Here is a 23,522-nt window from a genome sequence, read left to right as displayed (position 1 = left end):
AAAAATCGCGCTGGACGTTTGGGCTACTGCAGCAAAGACGACTGTGGAAATTCTTCACCTTTGTTAAAACCGCTATGTTGTTCCAATCTCAGAAATTACATCTTTTTGGAATTCCTTCCAGTATTTTATATTTTTGTTATCTGTTACTTTTTTCCCAATTGCGGCAATGAGGATGAGTGACGATTACATGAAATCGATAAAGAGAGACAGACGAGGAACACCCGGTGGCGAAATTGAAAGTGGACCAGAATTCCGTCTAGAGCATTCAAGTGATTCTAAAGCTGAACGCCCACTGAGTCCCGGAGAAACCATTGAGATAACCTGCAGCCTTCTGGCATTGAAATTCCGCGCGTTTCCCTGTAGTGGGCGTTACACCATTTGATTTCAATAGAAGTAGACAACAGAAGTTCTGTTTCTTCTGTTGCCGCGTCTCAGTGGGTGTTAAGCTTTGTTGTTGTTTCCCTTCCCTGTTCTCTAGATATTGGTGACAGTTTCGTGGCACATCAAACCTACAGCCACAGATATGTAGACAACAGGGAAAGCGTAACACACGGTTTGCTACCATTTGCACAATTTGGAATGCAATAGCATTTTTTTTCAAAGGAGAACTTTACTGATGCAGGCTAAAGTTCAGCATGCATCTGGCCTACACACCCATCTGGAGATGTTATTGATAAAATTTGAACTAAACACAAAGAGTTTAGAGTCTCCCCGATGGCGCAGTGGTAGCGTCTTCGCCTTGTAATCAAGGGGTCCCGGTGGAGGTTCAGTCCAGATTAACCTAACTGTGCATAAAGTGGATTTAAACAATCAAAGAAACAAACAAAAATGTTTAGGAATGTATATAGTAGTACTTGAGTGAGTATAAAGCAAATTTGGAACCAGCAAGAAAGTACCAAACTTTCCACAAGACCTCCTCATTAGATTTCTCACAGTTGAAGTTTCATCTAATTTTTTCTGCAATACAAGTTTTAAAACTCCCATCTCTCCCTTATCTCACTTCTTTTGTTCTCTTTGGCCTCTCTCTCTTTATTAACGTGTTCATCCCCTCTTCCCTTTGTTCTTCGGCCCTTTCCTTGCCCTTCTAAGGTACGCCGCGGGGCCGCTTAAGGCAATCGGAGTTGAGAAATACAAAACCCATATACGTTCTTAACAGTTATAATAGCCTATTCGGAGCTATCTCTCTACTTTATTAGAGCTGTTATTTTTTACGTTAGCTAATATTCTTAACCCCTATTCGCCTGTATCTACATTTCTCTTTTCCATTATAAACATGCATAGATATTTTGTGCAACTTCAAGAGGAAATGCACTTTTTTTCTGTAAGACACTAACAAATATGAACGGATCGGATTTGTGTTTTTCGAATTTGTGACAATCTGCTCTTTAGGCTAATTGTTCGATTGCTGAACTTATGATCAGGCCAGAACTCTCGGTGGCGAAATCTTGAATCGACTATTCAATATTGTCGTTTGAACGTAGAGCATATTATGGTTGCGCCATAAACTCAGCTCCAACATATTTAAAATATATTGTTTGTCCTATCTCCATTTCTTGCGACACTCTTTGTAAAAAATTCTGAGTATCTTTTCTCTTTTTGAGAAAAAAAGGAGCATTGATATTGATATATTTCTTGAAAACATTGCACCTCCTATTAAAATGTTGAGTCAGTTTTGTTATTTCTGTTCATAAAATATAAGACATAATCTACACTGTAAAACGTTGATTGACAAAGTAACGGTTTAATGGCAAAGAACGTTTTTAAAGTATTAACTTCCATTACAAATTTAACCTATTAATGTATTTTTAATGGCTTGGTCCCTTAAAAATATGTTCACGGTGCACTAAAATCTGATTTATAATCATTCCTTATGAATGATGAAGTATTCACATTTAAATTTTAAAAGAAACTGTTGTTTTCCGGTTCTTATAAATTTTACCGGTTGAATATTGTTAATTATACGAAACCTTTACCAGTTTAGTGCTAGATAATTTGTGTACTAATTATGATTATTAATGATTTTGGTGTAATGTGGGTATTTAATTATCCTTCCCTGATATAGACGAAATTAAGGTTGGTTAAGATTTTTTTTAAAAAAATAATCAATTAATCTACCATTCATATAGATATTTATTTTTAAGTGATTACTATTTTGTGAATGACTGAAGACTGACTTATGTGTACTTTCTCGCTGATGGAAGTGCAGGGTGACCCCAATCAGAACTTCACTTTATGCTCAGGTAGGCTAATCGGGATTGGAGAAGTTTAAAGTGAGATTCCAAACTGTCTTCAGTGCACCCAGGAATGACATCGCTAACCTCTACTCCATCGGGAAAACCCTGAATCGTGTCCATTCTCCTCTCACGTTGATCACAGTTGAGTTATCTTATTTGGTTTACCGTAAGCACGGCAGACGAATGCTGAGATAGTGCATAGTGCCATTTTCAAATTATACACATCCTGTGATCTGGAATAGACAAGAAAGTTATTCAATACCTGATAAGAAAAAAATAGGTGTAGTTGAATCGCCTACAACAAAGTATATTCCTCTTTGTGAATCATAGGTTGTACTGTATGATATCATAGTTGTAAAGTACCTTTTGGGACACGGTGTACATTTAAGGTTTCCGAAATAGTATCTAAATGCTACATCCCAATGGAAATCAGCACTTTCCAAATTGATTTAACGATATTGGCAAGAGAAAACAAAGACTAACTAATACTCACTATCATGGGCGTATATGTAGCTCACGTAAAGAGGGGAGGGGTTCAACTTCTGGTTCAATTAGGGTTCCTATATTTAATAAGTAAAATACCAGGACACTAATGACCGGTAGCTTGTTAGAGAGCCGGGGGGGGGGGGGACTGGACCCAATAAAGTAGTATGTATATACTACATAATTGTCATTTACATCACACATTGTATGGGAATTTTATTTGAAAACTGCGGACTGAACAGATAGGCACCCAAGCACTGACTCTTTATAGTAAGCAGGTTATTATACATGGGAAGAGACTCTTAACTGAAATTCAGCACTGCCAGCAGACGACGGCGCCATCGTGAAGTCAAAGATGTTTGCAGTACCGTCTGTATTTCGTTAACTCTTGTATTATGGAGAGGGAGTGGTTCAATGTAGAGTTGGATTGTTTTGTAAAATGGGCATTTCAAAATTACGTCCGCGCATTTAAATATACAAAAAAAGTTCAGGAAAGTTCTTCTTTCCCACACGATTCCAGGACATTTGTGCATCCCACAGAAACTATTCGGAACACCGGGACAAATGATACCATTCCAGGATTGTCCCTGACGTATAGCGTCCCTAGGTATGATCTGGCTATCAAAATCCACTCTGCCACCACATGAAAGGTCACACATTTATTATATTAAGTCTATCTACGAACTTCTAACTTTTCTACATAAAATGAGCAGAAAATGCTTCTGAATTAGTTAATCCCAGCTTCTCTTTAAAAAAGAATTACAATTAGTCCTTTCCTCCTTTCTACAAAATTAAAAATAACATCATCGGTGTCATTTTAATATTCGTATTATGTACACTTAACAGTGCAAGGTCCATTAGTCGAGGATCTCCCGTTGAATTGCGAGGACATTATTTCAACTTCCTTAATGTTAAACACATCCTCTCGGGTGTTGAAGATGAAAGTGGCAGTGTAGCCAAAATCACCAACAATTTGTGCATATTTGAGTACAAGAGCTTGTCACAATTTTCTACTGCCTAAAATGCAGATCTTGGACATGTCTTTTCAATTACTGTTTGCCAGAATATTCATTCAGATTTTAAAATGTAAAAAATATCAACCAGACCATCCAACATTTTGACACACTGTTCCAATGAATGAGGAATAATAATAATAATAATAATAATAATAATAATAATAATACATTATTATTCAGCGGGCGAGGTTCAGCCAAGGGCTGCTCTGCCACCTAACCCTTGTCAGTATGAGAATACATATGAGATGATATAAGCTTAAGGAGCAGTAAGCTAAACGTAAATAATAATAATAATAATAATAATAATAATAAAATAATTAAAAATGAAGAAAGAAAAAAATACATAGGAATTAGTTGCATACAAAAAAAAAGTGTAACTAGAAATAAAAAAAAAATGTTAAAAATAATACAATTCCTTATAGTGAGTGACTTGATACCTTCAGTATGTGCCCCGACTCTGCCATTGTTCCATTAACAGCAGATCTTTTATTTTACCTTTGAAATATAATGGGTTGTTTACACTAGCGATATATTCTATGCATTTCATATTGGAATAAGTTGTTGTAATTTTTCTGACTATGTTCAGAGAAACTTGGGTTCATTTCTACTACAAAATGGTCCAAAAACGGACAACAGTAAAGTTTCTATTATTAGTATATACGATTTCACAAGTCACCCTACTGAGTATTGATACTTTTCTGTCCATTTTGTGTCAAACAACTTGAGAACGTTACAGAACTTTCCTAGCTCTCTTGCAGAGCATTTTGTACAACCAAATTATTTTGAAAAGATTGATTGATTTATTTGCATTATTTTACTTCGCTTTTTGTGCCACTTTTGGCTTATTTCCGAAGATCGGGTTGAGCGATGATATGATGAAATTGATGAATGGACAAATGCCCATGACCATTTCGGGTTTCGAACCCTGGACCCACGATGTACTAACCACGGGGGATAAAATTATAACTGATTTGACAGTCTCAATATCGCAGAAAATCCACAGAAATGGGCAATAGCCAGGGTTAAGATGTACAGGAATTGCTTTTCGACACTTCTCTGAAATTATCAATCTATCTCACACCCTTAATTCTACCCCCATTACATCAACACCATCTTATTCTTCATCAACTATTCTTTTTCCTTCTAAATCCACACCCACTCAACCCAGAGAGACTAGAAGTACTAATAACTGAAGCTAACCCAGATGCAGTTACAATCTCCAATAGGGACAAGTTTCCCATTCCGATCTAAATTTTAAAAAATGGTTTATCGACTATCGACAGTTGGAAAATTTCAAATTTTCAAAAAATTAGAACCTGAGGAATACTTAAATCTTGAATGGTAACAAACCATATCGGGAACTTCTAATGAAATTATAATGTTCGCGCTATAAGTTCACAAGCAGCTACTTCGGGCAGCAATTCGAGCATGTGGCATTATAGAATCTGTGAAATGTCAGGAGTTTTCTGAGTATTTTTCCGGAGAAATTCCGAAACTATCAGGAAATTGCAGACATTTGCTTTGCAGTCCCATCGGTTTGTGGAATTAATTTCTTTCCCATTTGCATCCCGTTCTATACGCTTGTAATTTATGAGAACAAAATAAGTCTGAAGAAATTTTTAAGAACAAGTCTCTGCGCGGATAGAACAGGTAATCTGGTAATTTAACTGAACCTAAGGGGGGGCGGGGTTGGACCCGTTGAACCCCCCTTAAATACGCCCATGCTCACTATGATTATGCCATGATTTATTTATTAATGTATTAAATTTCAGGAGTACTTATCAATGAACATGTAAAGTTTAAAAATAGAAAGCCATTTACAAGTAAAATGGTTGCGATCGGGGCATCGGCGTTTACTGGGGCACGGGTTCACGAAGGTTGAGAACCATTGCTATAGACTCAACATCTCAGTTAACCTAATGTTACAAATAAGACGGCACCTTACTTAAACCAAGAACATCATTAAGTAGCTGTGAGTGCAAGATAATGAAAATAGAAACATTACGAAGACTGTAAAGAAAGTAATTGATTTCTATATGTTAAGCCACCACGATTGAAGTCCATAATTAACCTTCATACGATTCCCCTTGCTCCTTGGAAGGAATCGACATCAACCGACAGGAAGGAAGTAAGAAGATTCGCGAAGCCTGCGCAGATGAACGTCATTTGTGCTTGACGAATAAGAAATAAAAAAAAGGGGACAGAATGATGTCGTGACCAATAGTGAGGCAGAATTTTCCATGACCTATTTCTCCTTCTCTCTCTCTCTCTCTCTCTCTCTCTCTCTCTCTCTCTCTCTCTCTCTCTCTCTCTCTCTCTCCTTCCTTTTACTTCACCTTCCCTGCAGGGTTGCCTCATTACCGGGAACTCCCACAGGAAGAAAAAGAAGACATCCATCTTCCCGAGTCACGTGGGCTGAATGGAGTAGGAGGAAGTGATGTAATTTCCCTCGGAGAGATGGAAAAATTCCCACTCTGCAACCTCCGAAATCTCCCATTCTGTTGATTGTTAAGTAACATCGGGCTTTCTTGTAAGAAATTATTTTCGCTTCTATGGCTGTTTTCGAGCATGGATATTCGTTGTTACTTAAAAAATGAGAGAAAAGTAACACACTCCTTTCGATGTTGTGCCAGTTTCCAAACATCGATTTACGTTTCTACTTGACACTGTTGAACTTTCCCTTCTATTTTGTGGCTGTTTACGAACATCAATTTGTATTGTAACATAAGGGACTTTAAAACTCTCCTCTTTTCTGACTGTTCCCGAACATCAATTTATGTTGTTACTTAACAACGTTGAACTTTCTTTTCTATTATGTGACTGTTTTCAAACATCATTTTGCGTTATTGTTACTCAACAATGTTGAAATTTCCCTTCTATTTTGTTGCTGGTTACGAATATTGATTTGCATTTTAACAAAGGATTTTAACTTCCCATCTGTTTTGTGGCTCTTTACGAACATCAATTTGTGTTGCTACTTAACGTTGAACTTTCCCTTCTACTTTGTGACAATTTACGATTTGCATTGTTACTTAACAGCGTTGAACTTTGCTTCCTTATTTGTGGTTGTTACTATACAAGCTCACTTTTTTGCATATTTTACCAGTTTTTTAACGTGACACCTAAGGTGTTTTTACAGTATTTTTTTCAGACACCATATTGTTTATTGAAAAAGAAAAATGGCCAAACGATAGATACACAACTTTCTTATTAGCTATGATGAACACACATGTTAAGACGCAAATAAGTGGTTGTAAATCAAGTGGAAATTGACAGATTCAAGTAACAGGCTCCCAGTACCGGACAGCAAGAATGAAGTCATTATTATTGTAGGAAAATTGTGTTTTCTTATAGAAACGCTTCCTGACAATGGTCACAAGTATAAAAGCAAATATGTTTTGTATCAGCACAGTGAACTTTGCCCCACCCACCAGACTTAGACACTGAACCCCCAGTTCTCATTAAAAGTCTCTTGGCAAATGATGCATGTAGTTTGATTTCTACTAGCTACGTTTTCATAACTATGTAACTGTAGTGTCCGTTGAACACCACTTGAGACTTATTGTCGTGTTTTTGCCTCCTTTTTCTTGTCTAGTGCAAAAACTTTACCGTGTTGTTTCCATGTTGGCACTTGGATTTTTTCCCACTTTCTACACTCTTTGCATCTCTGTGGGTTCTCCTCGTTTTAGAATTTGTTTTCTTCTGTTTGGCCTTGACTGCTATAATTTCGAGTTTGTCTTGTAGGGGCTTGACGTCAAAATTTCACTTGTTTCGTAAAGTATTTTCCTTTCAGTCAGCCTTCTCTTAGAATTGGATGAAAGTAGATGTTACATGATGGCATTTTATACGTGGGAAGATGCTGATGGAGTGCTTGAGTTCGTCAGTGAGGCGTCTGGGTGCTGTGTCTAAATGAAGTAGGGGCTATCGTGATTGGTTTTTGTTGCCACAGGAGATGAGCGTCCATCATTGAAAGAACAATTTCTTTCAAGTTGAAGATCGCCTGAAGTAGACACTGTGGACGGTCCAGGTGAAAACTCTGTAGGAACCTCAGGTAGACTTATTAAGTCAGAAAGTTCGTGTTCCTAATCGACAATACATTTGTCCTGATTTTCTCTATTTCACTTTTCATGTCTTCTTCATTCCATTTCAATGTGATATTCCAACTGAAAGAAAGAATTACACAATTCCATGACGAATGCTGTTTACTTTCATCTGTCCGGTACTGGGAGCAAACCTAATGTCCGGTACTGCGCCACATTAAGAAATTCGCTCGCAGCCGACGCACAGTTAACACGATAACAAAGGTTGTTAATTGTTTCGGATCTTCCTTAATCATAAATTAATATTACGATTCGTGAAAGTCATTCCTCAGGGTAATTTGTTCGGCCGGAAAATATCGTCCGTAGTTCACTATCTTCTTCCAACGAGCAGAAGCCGCAACGCGATGACCTGTTGTGACGTAATCTGTGACTTCGATTACTCCAAGTTTACCAGTAGCGCCACACAGGCGTGTCTTACATTTTTATTGCTGTACTTGTATGCCAACTAGCGGGGATACAGAGAAACAGTTACTGTCCGGTACTGGCAGCTGTCCGGTACTGTGCAACTCTCTCCTATATTTTGTGATATTTGTGGCAATAACGCTGAGGGAAACTACATAGACATGGGAGCAGAAAAGAGCAGGATAAGAATTAAATGGTGGATGTTTTGTGTTGTTACTGAACAACGTTAGACTTTCCAATCTTTATTTTTCGCTTCTTCATCAATTTTTGTTATTACTTAACAGATTTTTCATACCGGTGATAATCCCATTCCGTCACTGTCGTAACCGGGGTTGGGCCACTACCGAAAGTTTGCGAAATTACACGGCTCTACAGTGAAACGTTTATAGAAACAAAGCCATTCTGTATGAATTTAAGGGTGCCTATTTCGAAATGTTGATCGGCTCTTAAACGAATGAACACTCAAATATGCCACATGCGCAAGGGGCCCATAATTTTCACAATCACAAAGTAATGCATATTTTGCGCGAATTTCAATGTATTTTGAGAATATTCTATGAAGAAAATGTCGAAAATTATACATTATAAATTCAGTAGGCACAAATAATACACATAGTGACAGACGCACTGCTATTTTTCTCCGAGAAAATCATGATTACGTCCCCGTATGATGTGCTTGCAAGTAACTATTCAGTTGGTCTGAAAGGACCATTTCGTTCATATTCGTTTTTCTTGTGCTCGTCATGATCATGCCTGTAAATTAATACTTTTCATTCGGATGCATATTTTGCAACATTTTATTCCACGTAATTACAATACCAGCATTTACTCCATCACGCCCGACAGCAAGATACACCACTGCTTCTGAAATCTCCTCGGCTTTTCCAAAACTCCTGCCTCGTGTAAAACTCCCCCATTTTTTGGCTTTTATTCCCTGATGCTTCCCTTCAGGGCGGGACATTTCCTGAAAGTCCTCCCACACCCCTCCTTGAGTGAAGAAAAGGGAGAAATGGAGTTCCCTGGTCCTTGTTCAGAAATACCATCGACCTCCATGCCACGGAACACTTCTCCCACTGGCGGTAGAGGACAGTATAGTCGCCTTTTGTCACCGGGATTACATCCAGCGAGGATGATCTGTTCCCGAGGGAGCTGGAAAAAGAGAGAACGCCCAGGAGGTGGCGTCCGCCCCTGCCTCCCCGACGTCATATCCTGGCCTGTGGTTTACCAGATCAGAGAGCTTCATTAGACCTTTCTATGGCGCCTCCCATTGTATTGCTCTCCTTGTACCCGGGAATAGCTGCTTGGTATCTTTTCAGACGTCAGTACCCTTTAGGGCCACTGAAAGCCCTCCCAGGGGACGTGGATAGCTTGATGACCTTCTGAATCGCTTCGGGAACATGTTTTGTTGAGAAGGTTGCGATATCTAGGCGCTAGTAGTGGTGTTTATTTACATATTGCCCCTTTTTCATATCTGAGAATTTTTCACCGTCTCTGCCCGTGGACGTTTAAGGTCGTTAGTAAGAATTGCTGCATAAAACTCCATCGTCATAACTCTTGGGAGCTTGGCTATCATATGGGTCATCCTTTTCACACATACATAAAACACAATCTCGGCTTTCCGATGAATGCCGTCAATGAATCAAAACAAGATACCAAGGCAACCAAGTCCGTCAGTAAATAACAGCACAAAAATTTGTTTAGGAAGGGCAGGACTTGTATTCCATGCCCTGAATTATATAATATTAACATTTTCAAAGCAATTATTCCCATTATGTTTCCAAATGTAAAATTGTCAAAAGACAATTGCTTTCCTGCTTAAGTGTAGCTATTGAATTAGTTTATAAAATATCTAACTATTGTGAAAATGATAGTGTTTACCTACCCACTTTATTGTTAACAAATGGACAATACTATTTTAAGTATTTGTATAATATTAGAGGACGTACGCACGTGAGGTTGCGATATAAATTATCAAACAAGCATGCGTACATACTCACCTGTTTGTACTCACTCGTTTCTCTTCCTTCTGTACTATCGGTACTAAATTCTGACATTTTCGAAGTCATTACGGGCATTGGGGAACCCCATCTCAAAATGTGAGCGCACGCAGAAGGCCACCTCAAAAGTGCGCGAGTCTACATATGTGAAATTTCGTGTACCCTGGAAGTAACTATTTTCTGTACAATGAAATATTTAATATCTTGATCGATCACGGTCTGCCTACCAAAGGAACCCAAAAAATTGATATAGACAATCGTCGATATTGTAGTGACTTACCGCTAACAAACAAATATAGAAATATGATAGTTTATTGAATTAAATGTCCGTAGAGTAAAAATTTCACATGTACGTATAATTACCTTCCTTTGAATACTTAAACCTACCATGAGCAACATAAAATATTTTAAATCTGGATCAAATGATGTCGTTACGAAGTAGAATGTCTAATTCTAAATTGAGTAATATACATTCTATATTTATGAATATGTATAATATACCTTCATAAAATATTACTTTTCATTACTAAGTATTAAAACAATACATTTTTTTAAGATACTTATATTCTTAAAGACGTTTCTATGTTAATCGTAAATCTGAATTACATACACATGATATTGAAATGAAGGCACGTCACTGACATGGTGGTGATGCCTAATTGGCTATTCGAACTCTTAGGTGCACGGTTCTCTTTTTTAGTAGATTTTGGAATTTTCGTAGAACGTAAGTTGGGGTTTCAATACAAACTTTTTATAAAAATTACAATTCTAATTTTTTTCGATTATTTCTTTACGGGAATAATTCAACGTACGTCTACGTATATATAGGTATTTGAGAAATTTGTGGTATTTTAAAAATTATAGTAATCTTATTGTTTGACTTCTGAATATGCCAGATTCTGATTGGTACCCATGAAGTATGTCTCGGTTACACGGTAAATGCAGTTCGAACCTGATTCATTTTGTTTCAAAGTGAGAAATTTTAAAGCAAAAGAACAACAAAAAATAGTACGTATCTGAAAATGCACAGCAATACGGTATATTCAGATTTTGCCGGACTAATTTTTAAGCGGTTCAAGATGATACTGAAACTCCACTGCATTTATTTTAGCTATATTTTGGTTGGTATGTACTTTCTGGTCCGACAATTAGGAATTCGATAACGAACCACGGTAGAAAGAGACGAGGATACAAAATGCGACAGAAAAGTCCAGTAAATTTCACCCCCGAGGTACCGCCGAACACGCAAAAGAAGCGTTTCCGAGACCTTGCTTCTGCAGTTCGCGCCGAAGAATGTAGTTCCGCTGTAGAAACGTACCTCGGAAGATAATTGGATGAGTTTTCGAGTTCAATGCGTTCCCTCTTCAAGCCGAGCCCCTTGTCGTCTTTCAGAGCCCGGCACATATGAACTTGGATGTTCTTTTCGCGTTCCTAGGAGGTGCAGAGCCCGCGCGCGGAGTAATATATAGTTCTTCTGCGTGCTCTCGGGGCGTTTTTCAAGGCGGAATAATTCACTTCTTGGACTCCGCAGCTCCGTGCTCTAGCGCCGTTGGTTTCTGGCCGGTGACGCTTTTGACAACTAAATGTCGGAACGTATTACTCCCGCGCATAAATTTGGGGCATGTTTCGGCTGTCTCTATCCAGTTTCCACAGGCGTTATATGAGCGTAATGGTGCTGCCACGTTTGGGTTGTAATTGATCCAATAATGAGGCGTTCGCGTGACCCCAGCACCTCCGTAATGATTCTCAATCATCCAAATACACGTAAACTTGAGGAGGGGGATGGTTGCTCACTACCATCTGACTACTTTCTTCCAAATTTCTAACGTATTTTTCTTTATGCAGAGGCGTAGCCTATTGGGATGCTACCTACATAATAGTCTCATCTCCATTTCTTAATTTTGCGCTGGAGCTTCAAAACGTATCAAGTGTCATCTTTACTTCATACTAACGTTAAACAATGAAACCAACCCCTAAATATGTCCGTTAGTTGCTTTAAAAATCAATTTTAATTTAGTCTGCGTTTACATCTACTTTGCTGTCTAGTTCACTTATGTTAAGTATTATGAATACAGAATTAATTTATTTTACATCAGGATATCAATAATGAAACAAACATAAGGTAATGCTTCATCTGTTTGGGGTAAGCCAATCCAAAGTTTGTTTGGAGAGAGAGAATTGATTGTTGTTTTTGATTTGGTGTTTTAAGTCCAATTTATGCACAGTAAGGCTAATCGGTACTGGACCTACAGTTTAAAGTGGGATCCGAACCACTATGTGTCTCCACCGGGTATCGAACCCGGAACCCCTTGATTACAAGGCGACGACGCTGTCACTACGTCATCGGGGAGGCCAATGGAGAGATAGAAGCCGTGGGGATCACTAAATGACTTATAGAGTTTGAAACTTATTCAGGTGACCACTTTATCTCTTTTTCATCTATCTATCTACTACTATGTGTATATATATGTATGTATGTATGTATATTTGTCTCTTCGTATCTATACGTGTCTCATTCCTTGTATTCTCACTGTCACTGTCTCTTCTCTCTCTCTCTCTCTCCTTATATTTCTTTCTCTCATTCTCAACCTCTCTCTGCGGCTTATGTTTTGTTTTCTCTCCCACCCATCTCTATCTCTCTCCTCTGTCTCTTCCAATCTATCTATCTTTCTTTCAGTCTGTCTCCTTGTGACTGATTCTTTCTTTTCTCATTGTAACTCACTCACTCACTCACTCACTCACCTCTCTCATCTCTCTTTTCCTATCCATACATCTTCAATTTGATTCTCTGTGTTTGTATGGCTCATTCTTTGTGACCATTCCATATATGTATACATACATATGTATATCATTATCTTTATTTTGCTTTCATTTTGTTCTCTCACTCGTACACTTCACTCTCCCTGTCTGTCTCTCTGTGTCTTCCCATCTACCAGTCTATCTCTATTTCACTACCTATCTCTCTCACCCTCTCATATATATATTACAGACACACACACACACACACACACACACACACACACATATATATATCTATATCTTTACATATATAAATCGCTGTCTCTGTGGTTCATTCTATGTTTTCACTCCCACTCATCCATATATCTTTCTCTTTCTTTGACTGTCTCTTCCTATCTATTTTTTTGTTTATTCTCTCATTAATTGCTTTACAACTCTCTCACCTCTCTCTCTTTCCCGCCTTCCATGCCTCTTTTTGCGTGTGTTTTGTGCGAGTTTTTTACTTACTTGTTCGTAAGCTATTTCTCACATTCGCAATAGGACAATCCTAGATTAAAGTGCTAGTAATACGACACAGTCCGATGCTCACAGTGTAAAGATAATTACACGAGCAGTCTAGTAATGGAACTTTTGAGTGTATATTTATGTCTCGAATTACCAGAACACTTTAGCAGAACATACCTGTAACGTTAAATTTAAACTAGACATTGGCTCCATCAAATTACGTAATATGATTCTAGCCCTTAACGAGCAGACAATGAACAGACTAGAGATCTCCAAAGTTAGTTATTTTAAGCGCCGTCATTTCAAGCATGATAATAGCATCGAGATGTAAGTTTAAACTACACTACATCCTCTGTTCTTGTGCTGCAGGCATGCTAAATATTCAACTGTATTTGTGCCATGTTGTAGAGTGTCACGACGATTGTATTTAACTTTAATGGATCCCATTTTAAACTGTAGATCCAGTCACAATTAGCTTATCTGTGTATAAAGTTGATTTAGAAACAAGAATTCAAAGCAAACTAACTTCCAAGAAATAAATACAGTCATGTGTTGCTTGAAGCCATTTCGATGGTGTCAGAGACGTGGGTGTTCGTTTGTGAGTGTCCTCATCAATTTTAGCCTTACTGTGCATAAAGTGGACTTAAAACACCAAATCAATCTTCATCAATTTCATCCAATCATGAATTATCCCCATCTTTGCGATTAGTCTAAAGAGGCATAAAAGCAAGATTACGAATAAATAACTCTAAACAAGAAATGAAGTGCAGATTTATGATTCAAATACAGTGTATAAATCTTGTTCTTTTCACCTTCAAAATTTAGTGAAATATCTGCTAAAAACATGAAAATTTTTAACATTTTCTTTCTTTTTCGGTTCCATTTATTTTCTCCTTGATTAATCTGTTCATTTATTTAGTGCAAGAGGATCTACCACAATTAAGATATGAATAATATTGTATGTACTTATCCAATCTTAACATTTAAGCAACTATACATGTTTTGTTTTATTCTGTAATATACAGCGTGTTTGATTTCAGTCATTAATGACTCTTAAACTATTGAAGATAGCATCTTGCGCTTTTCTTGCATCACAATCGTCAACTCAAAAAAAGTTTCCTTATCCATTGTTAATATCGTTGGTAGTATCGTAGCAACGCCGTAAGGTGCTGCACAAAACACACTGAGTAGCCTGGTTTATCAAGGCAGAATAAGTTATCCAAACACAATGAAACTTCAGAAGATTCTGTCAGCAAAATCTTCCATCAGCAAACAACTTGATACAACAATTTAAAGGAGAACTGTAATGTTCTTGACGGGAAAAGAATGGGAAAACCTAAGACAAGTGAGGAAGGTCTCGAATACCTTTGTGTCTCTTTTGAGTAATGTCCACGCAAGTTGAAGTGAAGATCACGAACAGTACAATTTTTTTAGTTGCTTATTGCAATGCCAAAAACAGTAAGGTGTTATCTTCAAAGGTTTTGGATTTATTCATGACTGAAATTCGTCAGAAACTTCTGAAACACCCTGCATTTGTGGGGAGAAATTTGTTCATGCTGTAATTTCTATTACAGTTTTTCTATTCATTAGTAGTGAATTGGTCCTGCTGAACTTAGTTAGGATATAATTGTACTGTTCCCATCACTGTATCAGTCTTTGTAAACATTATAACAGTCTTTCCACATTCTACCAATGCTAGCTCCATTGGATGCTGGCGAGATAACAAGTGACGGATTCGCAAATCTCAAGGTGGGAATTCAGGAAGTTAAAGTAATTGAATTCGCGGGAATTCTGCCTTCAAAGGAGCGCTTGTAATCGCGCGCCTTCCAGAAGGCAAGGAATTTATTTTCCCTCGACCACTCCTTCCTGGAAGCTATCCTTAGGGAACCACCGCCGTTTCGAATTCCGCTGCCACGTGTCGACAATGCTCGCTTAGCAAGAGTACCCTCAGCTGGTCGGAATCGATTCACCACCTCAATATTTCTATTCAAGGGAAGGTTCATTCTTTGCAGCACTTTAAAGAAACGAAGTCAATTTCAGTCTCCTCCTTTTTTTCCTGACTGGTGGAAGCAATTTCATGCCTTCTTGTTAAAAATCGCGCCATTTCTGGAATAAATGACAAGTGTTCTATTGTTTGAGACTTCATGCAGAAGCTATGGTTGCTAGGGCGTTGAGAGGTCAACTCAGGATTTCTCTATCGTTCAGCTCATACAGCACATAACGCCCCAGTTGCATTGCAGCAGTGTGGTGTGTCGTTGACGTGTGTTCTGTGTGTGTGATCGAGTCTTCACTGATTTCGTCATGTATTATACGTGTATATTCGCGCTAAGAATAAAGTAGCGTAAAATAAGACAAATATAATTACTAACTAACTAACTCTCTAGCCTTCTTAAACCCGAAGGTTTATGGCTGCAGCAACTCAAGCCTTCCATACGTCCCTATCCTGGGCAAGATCAATCCAATCTTTTCCATCCTTACCGATTTTCTTTAGGTTCATCTCGACGTTATCCCTCCATCCTCGTCTTTGCCTTGTAATCAAGGGGTCCCGGGTTCGATACCCGGTGGAGGCACAAGTGGTTCAGATCCAACTTTAAACTGTAGGTCCAGTCCCGATTAGCCTTACTGTGCATAAAGAGGACTTAAAACAGCAATCCAAGCAATCCAATCGTCTTGGCCTTCGTTCAGGTCTCTTACCATCAGGTTTCCCAACAAGAATTCTGTAAATCCTTTTTTCCTCTCTCATTCGTACCACATGGCCTGCCCATCGAAGTATTCTTGATTTAATAGTAAAATAAGAAAAATAGCCAATCTGACTTTGACTGTGCTTTCAATCCCGGTCCATGGACTGCGCAGATCAGGACACCCTCTCTAAGTGTTTTTTTTTAGTAACGTCCGTTTCGTCGATACACGTTTCGACTCCGCGAGGCTTACAAAAATAAATTTTCTACCCTGTGTATGTGTGTGTAGTATACGCAATCAAGCAGCAAAGACACTCTTGCCACTGTATCTTATTTTTCATGTGGACAATGCGATAAAATACAACTATAATAATGTTTCAATCACAACAAGATAATAACTATGTCTGGAGCGCGAAGACTTAATGAAAAATGTCTGCATATACGTATGTATGTCTGTCATTTTGTTGATGAGCAACTTGTTTAACAACAAGACACGTTATTGTAGCACGAAGAATATTTCTGGCAAAAGTTTCAAATAAAATACAGGGTGACAATAAATAACCCGTACTAATGTTTGTGATCATAAATTTATTAAACCGAAACAATTGAGCAAAACAACACTGAAGAACAATGACATGGGACCTTAGGAACAAGATGTTCAGCCGGTTTCGAAGTGGCCTCCCTGGGCAGCGATTCAGAGGTCCAAACGGGCTTTGAAATTTTGGGCGATGGGCCGCAGGTCCCCGGGCGACAATCTGTTCCACTCATGACGCAGCGATTGCTTCAGCTACTCCAAACTGTGGTGGCGTTTAGCACATACCATGGCCTCCAAAATCGACCAGACACTGTAGTCCATTGGTTTGAGATCCGGCGAGTAGGGCGGCCATTCCGTCGATGCGATGAAGTCCGGAAAATGGGTTCTGCACCATGCTTGCGTCATTTTCGCCCTGTGGACCGGAGCAGAGTCTTGCTGGAATGTCCATTGCGTATCGCCATAGTGCTGCTGAGCCCACGGAAGGACGACGGTCTCGAGAATGTCGCGGCGGTACACTTCTTGGTTGATTTTGACCCCTTGATCCACGAAAACTAGGGGTGTCTTGCCGCTTGCGCAAATTCCGCCCCACACCATGACCGACTGCAGATTTTGGCGGTGCTCGACGATGGGTTAGGTACCGGGAGCCTCTGCAGACCAGGTCCTGTCATTTTGGTGGTTGTGCGCCTGCTCCACGGTGAACAGCTTCTCGTCTGTGAAGAGAATGCGCTCCCATCGCTGACCTGCGGCCCGGCGCTTCAGAGGGCGGCATCTTTTGAGTCGCAGGTGCTTGTTTTCGACCGTGAGAAGCTGAACTTTTTGGAGTTTGTACGCCTTGAGGTTGAGGTTCTTTTTCGCCATTTGCCGCAACGATTCACGGTTGATCCCGATCTCACGGGCGACTTTTCTCATGGGGACCCTCAGATTTCGCTGAACTCGCTTTTTGATGATCTTGCGGTTCTGGGACGTGTTGACAGTAGGCTTTCTTCCTCTTCTGGGATGGTCGCCTTCATGGCCGAGCTCCTTGAATCGCCGAACTGCGCCTGAGACTGTCATTTTTGGAACACCCAGGAAACAAACAATTTCACATTGACGCTTTCCTTGACGCCACAGTTCCAAAATTGCATTGCGTTTGGTTGACATTCTCAAACACAAAGAAAGTAATCGTTATGAAGCCGAAACAACAGGTAGAGTTACAAAAGACTATGGAGAATCCAATAACACAACAATTATTTGGCTACGGTACGCTACATTCTTGGCAGACTACGCCAAACTTTGTACGGGTTATTTCTTGTCACCCTGTAGTTCGTAACGTCTGCGTATTCCGTACGTTTTTAAGGCCGGTATAATATATCCACAAACCATGATCCGGATCAGATTTTTTTCTTAAATCAATGAGAATAGAAAATATTAAAACATTTGATTGCGTAAATACACCTATGATTGTTTAAACCAACAAAAGAAAAAGGTAGTGCTTTGGCAAAGCTATATAGTATGTCCCAATATACTTCTTACAGCAAATCTAGACATGTTGTGTTGCAAATTATTGTTCTAAAGTTACTGTAATATTCTACCGTTAAAATTAAAGAGTCTGTCTTTTAATTAAGAAATAAAATGAACGCGACCTTTCCCTGCGTGGCAGCAGCGGTATTCATGTCGTCACCTCTCTGTACTGTGACTAGAAGGAGAAAGACACATGTAACTTCTTGGAATATTAAACACACATACACTCATACATGTTATATAAGCCTGTAATTCAAGATTGAGACATTTAAGAAAAACGTTTGAAATTTTAATCTGAAAATTTTATCATGCACAAAGATTCCAATTATAAATCGCAGTTTCGTACAGCATAAATAATTTTAAAGACTGAATCATTACAATTGCATTAATAAGTTTAACAATGCAACCCTTAATACTTTAAAAACAGACCATCATAATTTTCTACAGTACTTGGATGCTGGTGGAAATTGGCGGTTTTAGACCATAATCTCTTTGTCATCTTTTTTATACTACATCATATAGTAGGATGAATACACTACTTTTCAAAGAATTGCATACGCGAATATTTACCGGGTATTTTTTTGTAACTACTTTTTCCAGTGATTCAATGTGTGCTCTTAAGCCACTTAACACACATCCATATTTATTATTAGTGATAGCGGACTAACCTTTTTTACAAGGTTGATTTTTAATAACTGAGATAGCCGTTAGCCATCAATTAAACTTAAGAGAAGATAAGAACAGTTTTTTTTAGCATAAGCGTTAAGTATGCGGTGATAATTATTGGGATTTCACGTCGTAAATATTTGGGTTCAATTAAGTGTGATAAGGCCGCATAACCTGTAGGTAATAGCGGCCAATTGGGCGATTCGCCGTGAAATAAGCGACCGTAAATTCCGAGGGTTAGTGGGGAAAGTAATCTCGGGCAAATAAACTCGAATTATCACGTGATTGAGTGAGCAAATAGTGGCAACGTCGGAATCCTAATGCTTTTGATCGGTTGCGCTCGCATCGTCGTCGGCGCGAACCTATCCCCAGGTTCTTTCCGTTCGGCATTTCCAGATCGAAGTTGTCAGACTAGGTATTTCGCATCACGTTACTTCATTTGCACAAATGTGTTTTTTTAACTGCCTCAAACTAGCCCCGTGTCTGATAGGTTCGCATCGGAACGAATTAGTGGGGTTGAGAGTTTATCCAAACTTTTCCATTAGGGGTTGATGTTCTCTTTATCAGATGGGGGAGGGGGTGTAACGGTGATTTCGGTGCACCCTCGCCTCCCCCAAAATCTAGGAGATTTTTGTGAACATTTTGGAGAATGATGCAGGCGCTTATAATATACTACTGAGTTGTGTAGTTAATGTGAAGGGGTTGCATTTAGAAGGCTGCGGGTATAAACCCCTGGCTGGCCATCCAAGCCATCTCATTGTTTTCGCCGATCCACTCAACTCTTGTGTTTTTCTTTTTGCCTTTTCTTACTTTAAATCGTTTTCTGCTTCTCTATAGTTTAAAGTTGGATCAGGACCACTGTACCATGTGCCTCTACCTGGGATCGAACACATGACCCCTTGATTACAAAGCTACATCATTACCACGAAGCCATCACGGTGGTCCATGAGGACAGTCAGAAAGAGAAAACGAATATGAGAAGTAGTGAGAAAGAATGAAGGAGAAAGAGAATGCGAGAATGTTTTCAAGTCCACTTTTGTGCTCAGTTGTAATATACTGATAAATTCATCTTCCGGGTTTCTACGCCCCACCCATGAAATAAAATTCTGGCTATGGGACTGCATGTATAGCATCTCCCTCACGCTCTAACGATAATTTAATTCGCACATTATGTACAGTCACAAGCAATAGAAATGGGTGTCGCTTGCCTGCAAGGCATTATGTGTTGCCTAAGTGTACGGCGGTGGTTGAACATTTGCTATTAAATTCCACTTATCACCGTATAGTTAGGCAACACACCGCCTTACAGGGTAGCGAGTCCCATTTCTATTGCTGGTGACTGTACATAGACATCTTGATTCAGCCTTTATTTGTAATAAATAATAAAACTTACAATTTTACATTACGGCCTATACAAGTTCATGAGCTCACACTGGCGGAAGAACGATAAAATACCTTCTCTTCGGACGCAGGCAGTTTGCAATCCAGACCACGCGCAATTCCTCGTACTTCCGGCGATATCCGCCAGGCGCGCTGCGATCGCCGTGGCTGCACCTAATGGTCCGGTTTGTCGTTCTCCCCCCTTGCGCTGGTTCCCGCGTATTAATAAGCTCTAATTGCAAGCCGGCCCAGTCTTCTTTCCACCAGGGAGCGTTTCCAAAGACCTCCCTTCGCCGTCACGTACACCTAAGACGTCTTAATTAGCCCAAATTATTTCCGTAAGGGGTGACGCAGTCAAAGGACGACTCTTGTTTCAACCGCCCTTACCTGTGCGTTTAGTCCTCCTGTGAAGACAAGAGGTGTATTTAGCTAGGGGGGGGGAGGCTCATTACTGAATTTTCTCGTCAATGCACTGAGTTTAGAATACCTATATAATTATCGTCATCGTCGCGATTATCCAAAAGTGGCAAAAAACAATGCAAAATAAGGAAAACACACAATAATATAAACACATGGCCCCCTGCAAAATCGGATCCGTTGGCCCATCCTGCCATAATGATAGATAGATCTGAATCTTGTAATAAAAGAGTGATTATCAAAATAAAGTTTTATTTGAAGAGCTCATAAATCCCAATTGGTTCTATTGGGTTCCGCTGCAGAACATTTTTTCTCGCACAATTTCAATTCGGTCCAAGTTGCACATTGTTTCATTGAAAAAAGCTTCCTGGACCGAAATTAAATTTATGCGGAATAAAGGTTCCTGGATCGTATTTAAATTGAGCCGGAAAAAAGGTTCCTGGACCGAATTTAAATTGAGCCGGAAAAAAGGTTCCTGGACCGAATTTAAATTGAGCCGGAAAAAAGGTTCCTGGACCGAATTTAAATTGAGCCGGAAAAAAGGTTCCTGGACCGAATTTAAATTGAGCCGGAAAAAAGGTTCCTGGACCGAATTTAAATTGAGCCGGAAAAAAGGTTCCTGGACCGAATTTAAATTGAGCCGGAAAAAAGGTTCCTGGACCGAATTTAAATTGAGCCGGAAAAAAGGTTCCTGGACCGAATTTAAATTGAGCCGGAAAAAAGGTTCCTGGACCGAATTAAAATTGAGTTGGAAAAAGTGTTCCTGGACCGAATTTAAATTGAGCCGGAAAAAAGGTTCCTGGACCGAATTTAAATTGAGCAGGAAAAAAGGTTCCTGGACCGAATTTAAATTGAGCCGGAAAAAAGGTTCCTGGATCGTATTTAAATTGAGCCGGAAAAAAGTTCCTGGACCGAATTTAAATTGAGCCGGAAAAAAGGTTCCTGGACCGAATTTAAATTGAGCCGGAAAAAAGGTTCCTGGACCGAATTTAAATTGAGCCGGAAAAAAGGTTCCTGGACCGAATTTAAATTGAGCCGGAAAAAAGGTTCCTGGACCGAATTAAAATTGAGCCGGAAAAAGTGTTCCTGGACCGAATTTAAATTGAGCCGGAAAAAAGGTTCCTGGACCGAATTTAAATTGAGCCGGAAAAAAGGTTCCTGGATCGTATTTAAATTGAGCCGGAAAAAAAGTTCCTGGACCGAATTTAAATTGAGCCGGAAAAAAGGTTCCAGGACCGAATTTAAATTGAGCCGGAAAAAAGGTTCCTGGACCGAATTTAAATTGAGCCGGAAAAAAGGTTCCTGGACCGAATTTAAATTGAGCCGGAAAAAAGGTTCCTGGACCGAATTTAAATTGAGCCGGATAAAAGGTTCCTGGACCGAATTTAAATTGAGCCGGAAAAAAGGTTCCTGGACCGTATTTAAATTGAGCCGGAAAAAAAGTTCCTTGACCGAATTTAAATTGAGCCGGAAAAAAGGTTCCTGGACCGAATTTAAATTGAGCCGGAAAAAAGGTTCCTGGACCGAATTTAAATTGAGCCGGAAAAAAGGTTCCTGGATCGTATTTAAATTGAGCCGGAAAAAAAATTCCTGGACCGAATTTAAATTGAGCCGGAAAAAAGGTTCCTGGACCGAATTTAAATTGAGCCGGAAAAAAAGTTCCTGGACCGAATTTAAATTGAGCCGGAAAAAAGGTTCCTGGACCGAATTTAAATTGAGCCGGAAAAAAGGTTCCTGGACCGAATTTAAATTGAGCCGGAAAAAGGTTCCTGGACCGAATTTAAATTGAGCCGGAAAAAAGGTTCCTGGACCGAATTTAAATTGAGCCGGAAAAAGGTTCCTGGATCGTATTTAAATTGAGCCGGAAAAAAGTTCCTGGACCGAATTTAAATTGAGCCGGAAAAAAGGTTCCTGGACCGAATTGAAATTGAGCCGGAAAAAATGTTCCTGGACCGAATTTAAATTGAACCGGAAAAAAGGTTCCTGGACCGAATTTAAATTGAGCCGGAAAAAAGGTTCCTGGACCGAATTTAAATTGAGCCGGAAAAAAGGTTCCTGGACCGAATTTAAATTGAGCCGGAAAAAAGGTTCCTGGACCGAATTTAAATTGAGCCGGAAAAAAGGTTCCTGGACCGAATTTAAATTGAGCCGGAAAAAAGGTTCCTGGACCGAATTTAAATTGAGCCGGAAAAAAGGTTCCTGGACCGAATTAAAATTGAGTCGGAAAAAGTGTTCCTGGACCGAATTTAAATTGAGCCGGAAAAAAGGTTCCTGGACCGAATTTAAATTGAGCCGGAAAAAAGGTTCCTGGATCGTATTTAAATTGAGCCGGAAAAAAAGTTCCTGGACCGAATTTAAATTGAGCCGGAAAAAAGGTTCCTGGACCGAATTTAAATTGAGCCGGAAAAAGGTTCCTGGACCGAATTTAAATTGAGCCGGAAAAAAGTTCCTGGACCGAATTTAAATTGAGCCGGAAAAAAGGTTCCTGGACCGAATTTAAATTGAGCCGGAAAAAAGGTTCCTGGACCGAATTTAAATTGAGCCGGAAAAAAGGTTCCTGGACCGAATTTAAATTGAGCCGGAAAAAAGGTTCCTGGACCGAATTTAAATTGAGCCGGAAAAAAGGTTCCTGGACCGAATTTAAATTGAGCCGGAAAAAAGGTTCCTGGACCGAATTTAAATTGAGCCGGAAAAAAGGTTCCTGGACCGAATTTAAATTGAGCCGGAAAAAAGGTTCCTGGACCGAATTTAAGCCGGAAAAAAGGTTCCTGGATCGTATTTAAATTGAGCCGGAAAAAAAGTTCCTGGACCGAATTTAAATTGAGCCGGAAAAAAGGTTCCTGGATCGTATTTAAATTGAGCCGGAAAAAA

At 39.3% G+C, this 23,522-nt stretch overlaps 1 protein-coding gene across 1 annotated transcript; it reads right to left on the bottom strand.

Moving 5' to 3' along the window:
- Positions 1-17,318: 17,318 nt before the first annotated feature.
- On the bottom strand, positions 17,319-17,741 carry LOC145992423 (uncharacterized). The gene has a single exon (XM_083128808.1). It carries the CDS (start codon positions 17,739-17,741, stop codon positions 17,319-17,321), a length of 423 nt encoding a protein of 140 aa, XP_082984934.1.
- Positions 17,742-23,522: the final 5,781 nt, after the last annotated feature.

Source organism: Lepisma saccharinum, chromosome 9 (genome assembly GCF_977018435.1).
Source record: "Lepisma saccharinum chromosome 9, izLepSacc3.1, whole genome shotgun sequence".
Taxonomy (NCBI): domain Eukaryota; kingdom Metazoa; phylum Arthropoda; class Insecta; order Zygentoma; family Lepismatidae; genus Lepisma; species Lepisma saccharinum.
The sequence above is the reverse complement of the archived record's forward strand: the minus strand, read 5'-3'. Positions and strand labels throughout refer to the sequence as shown.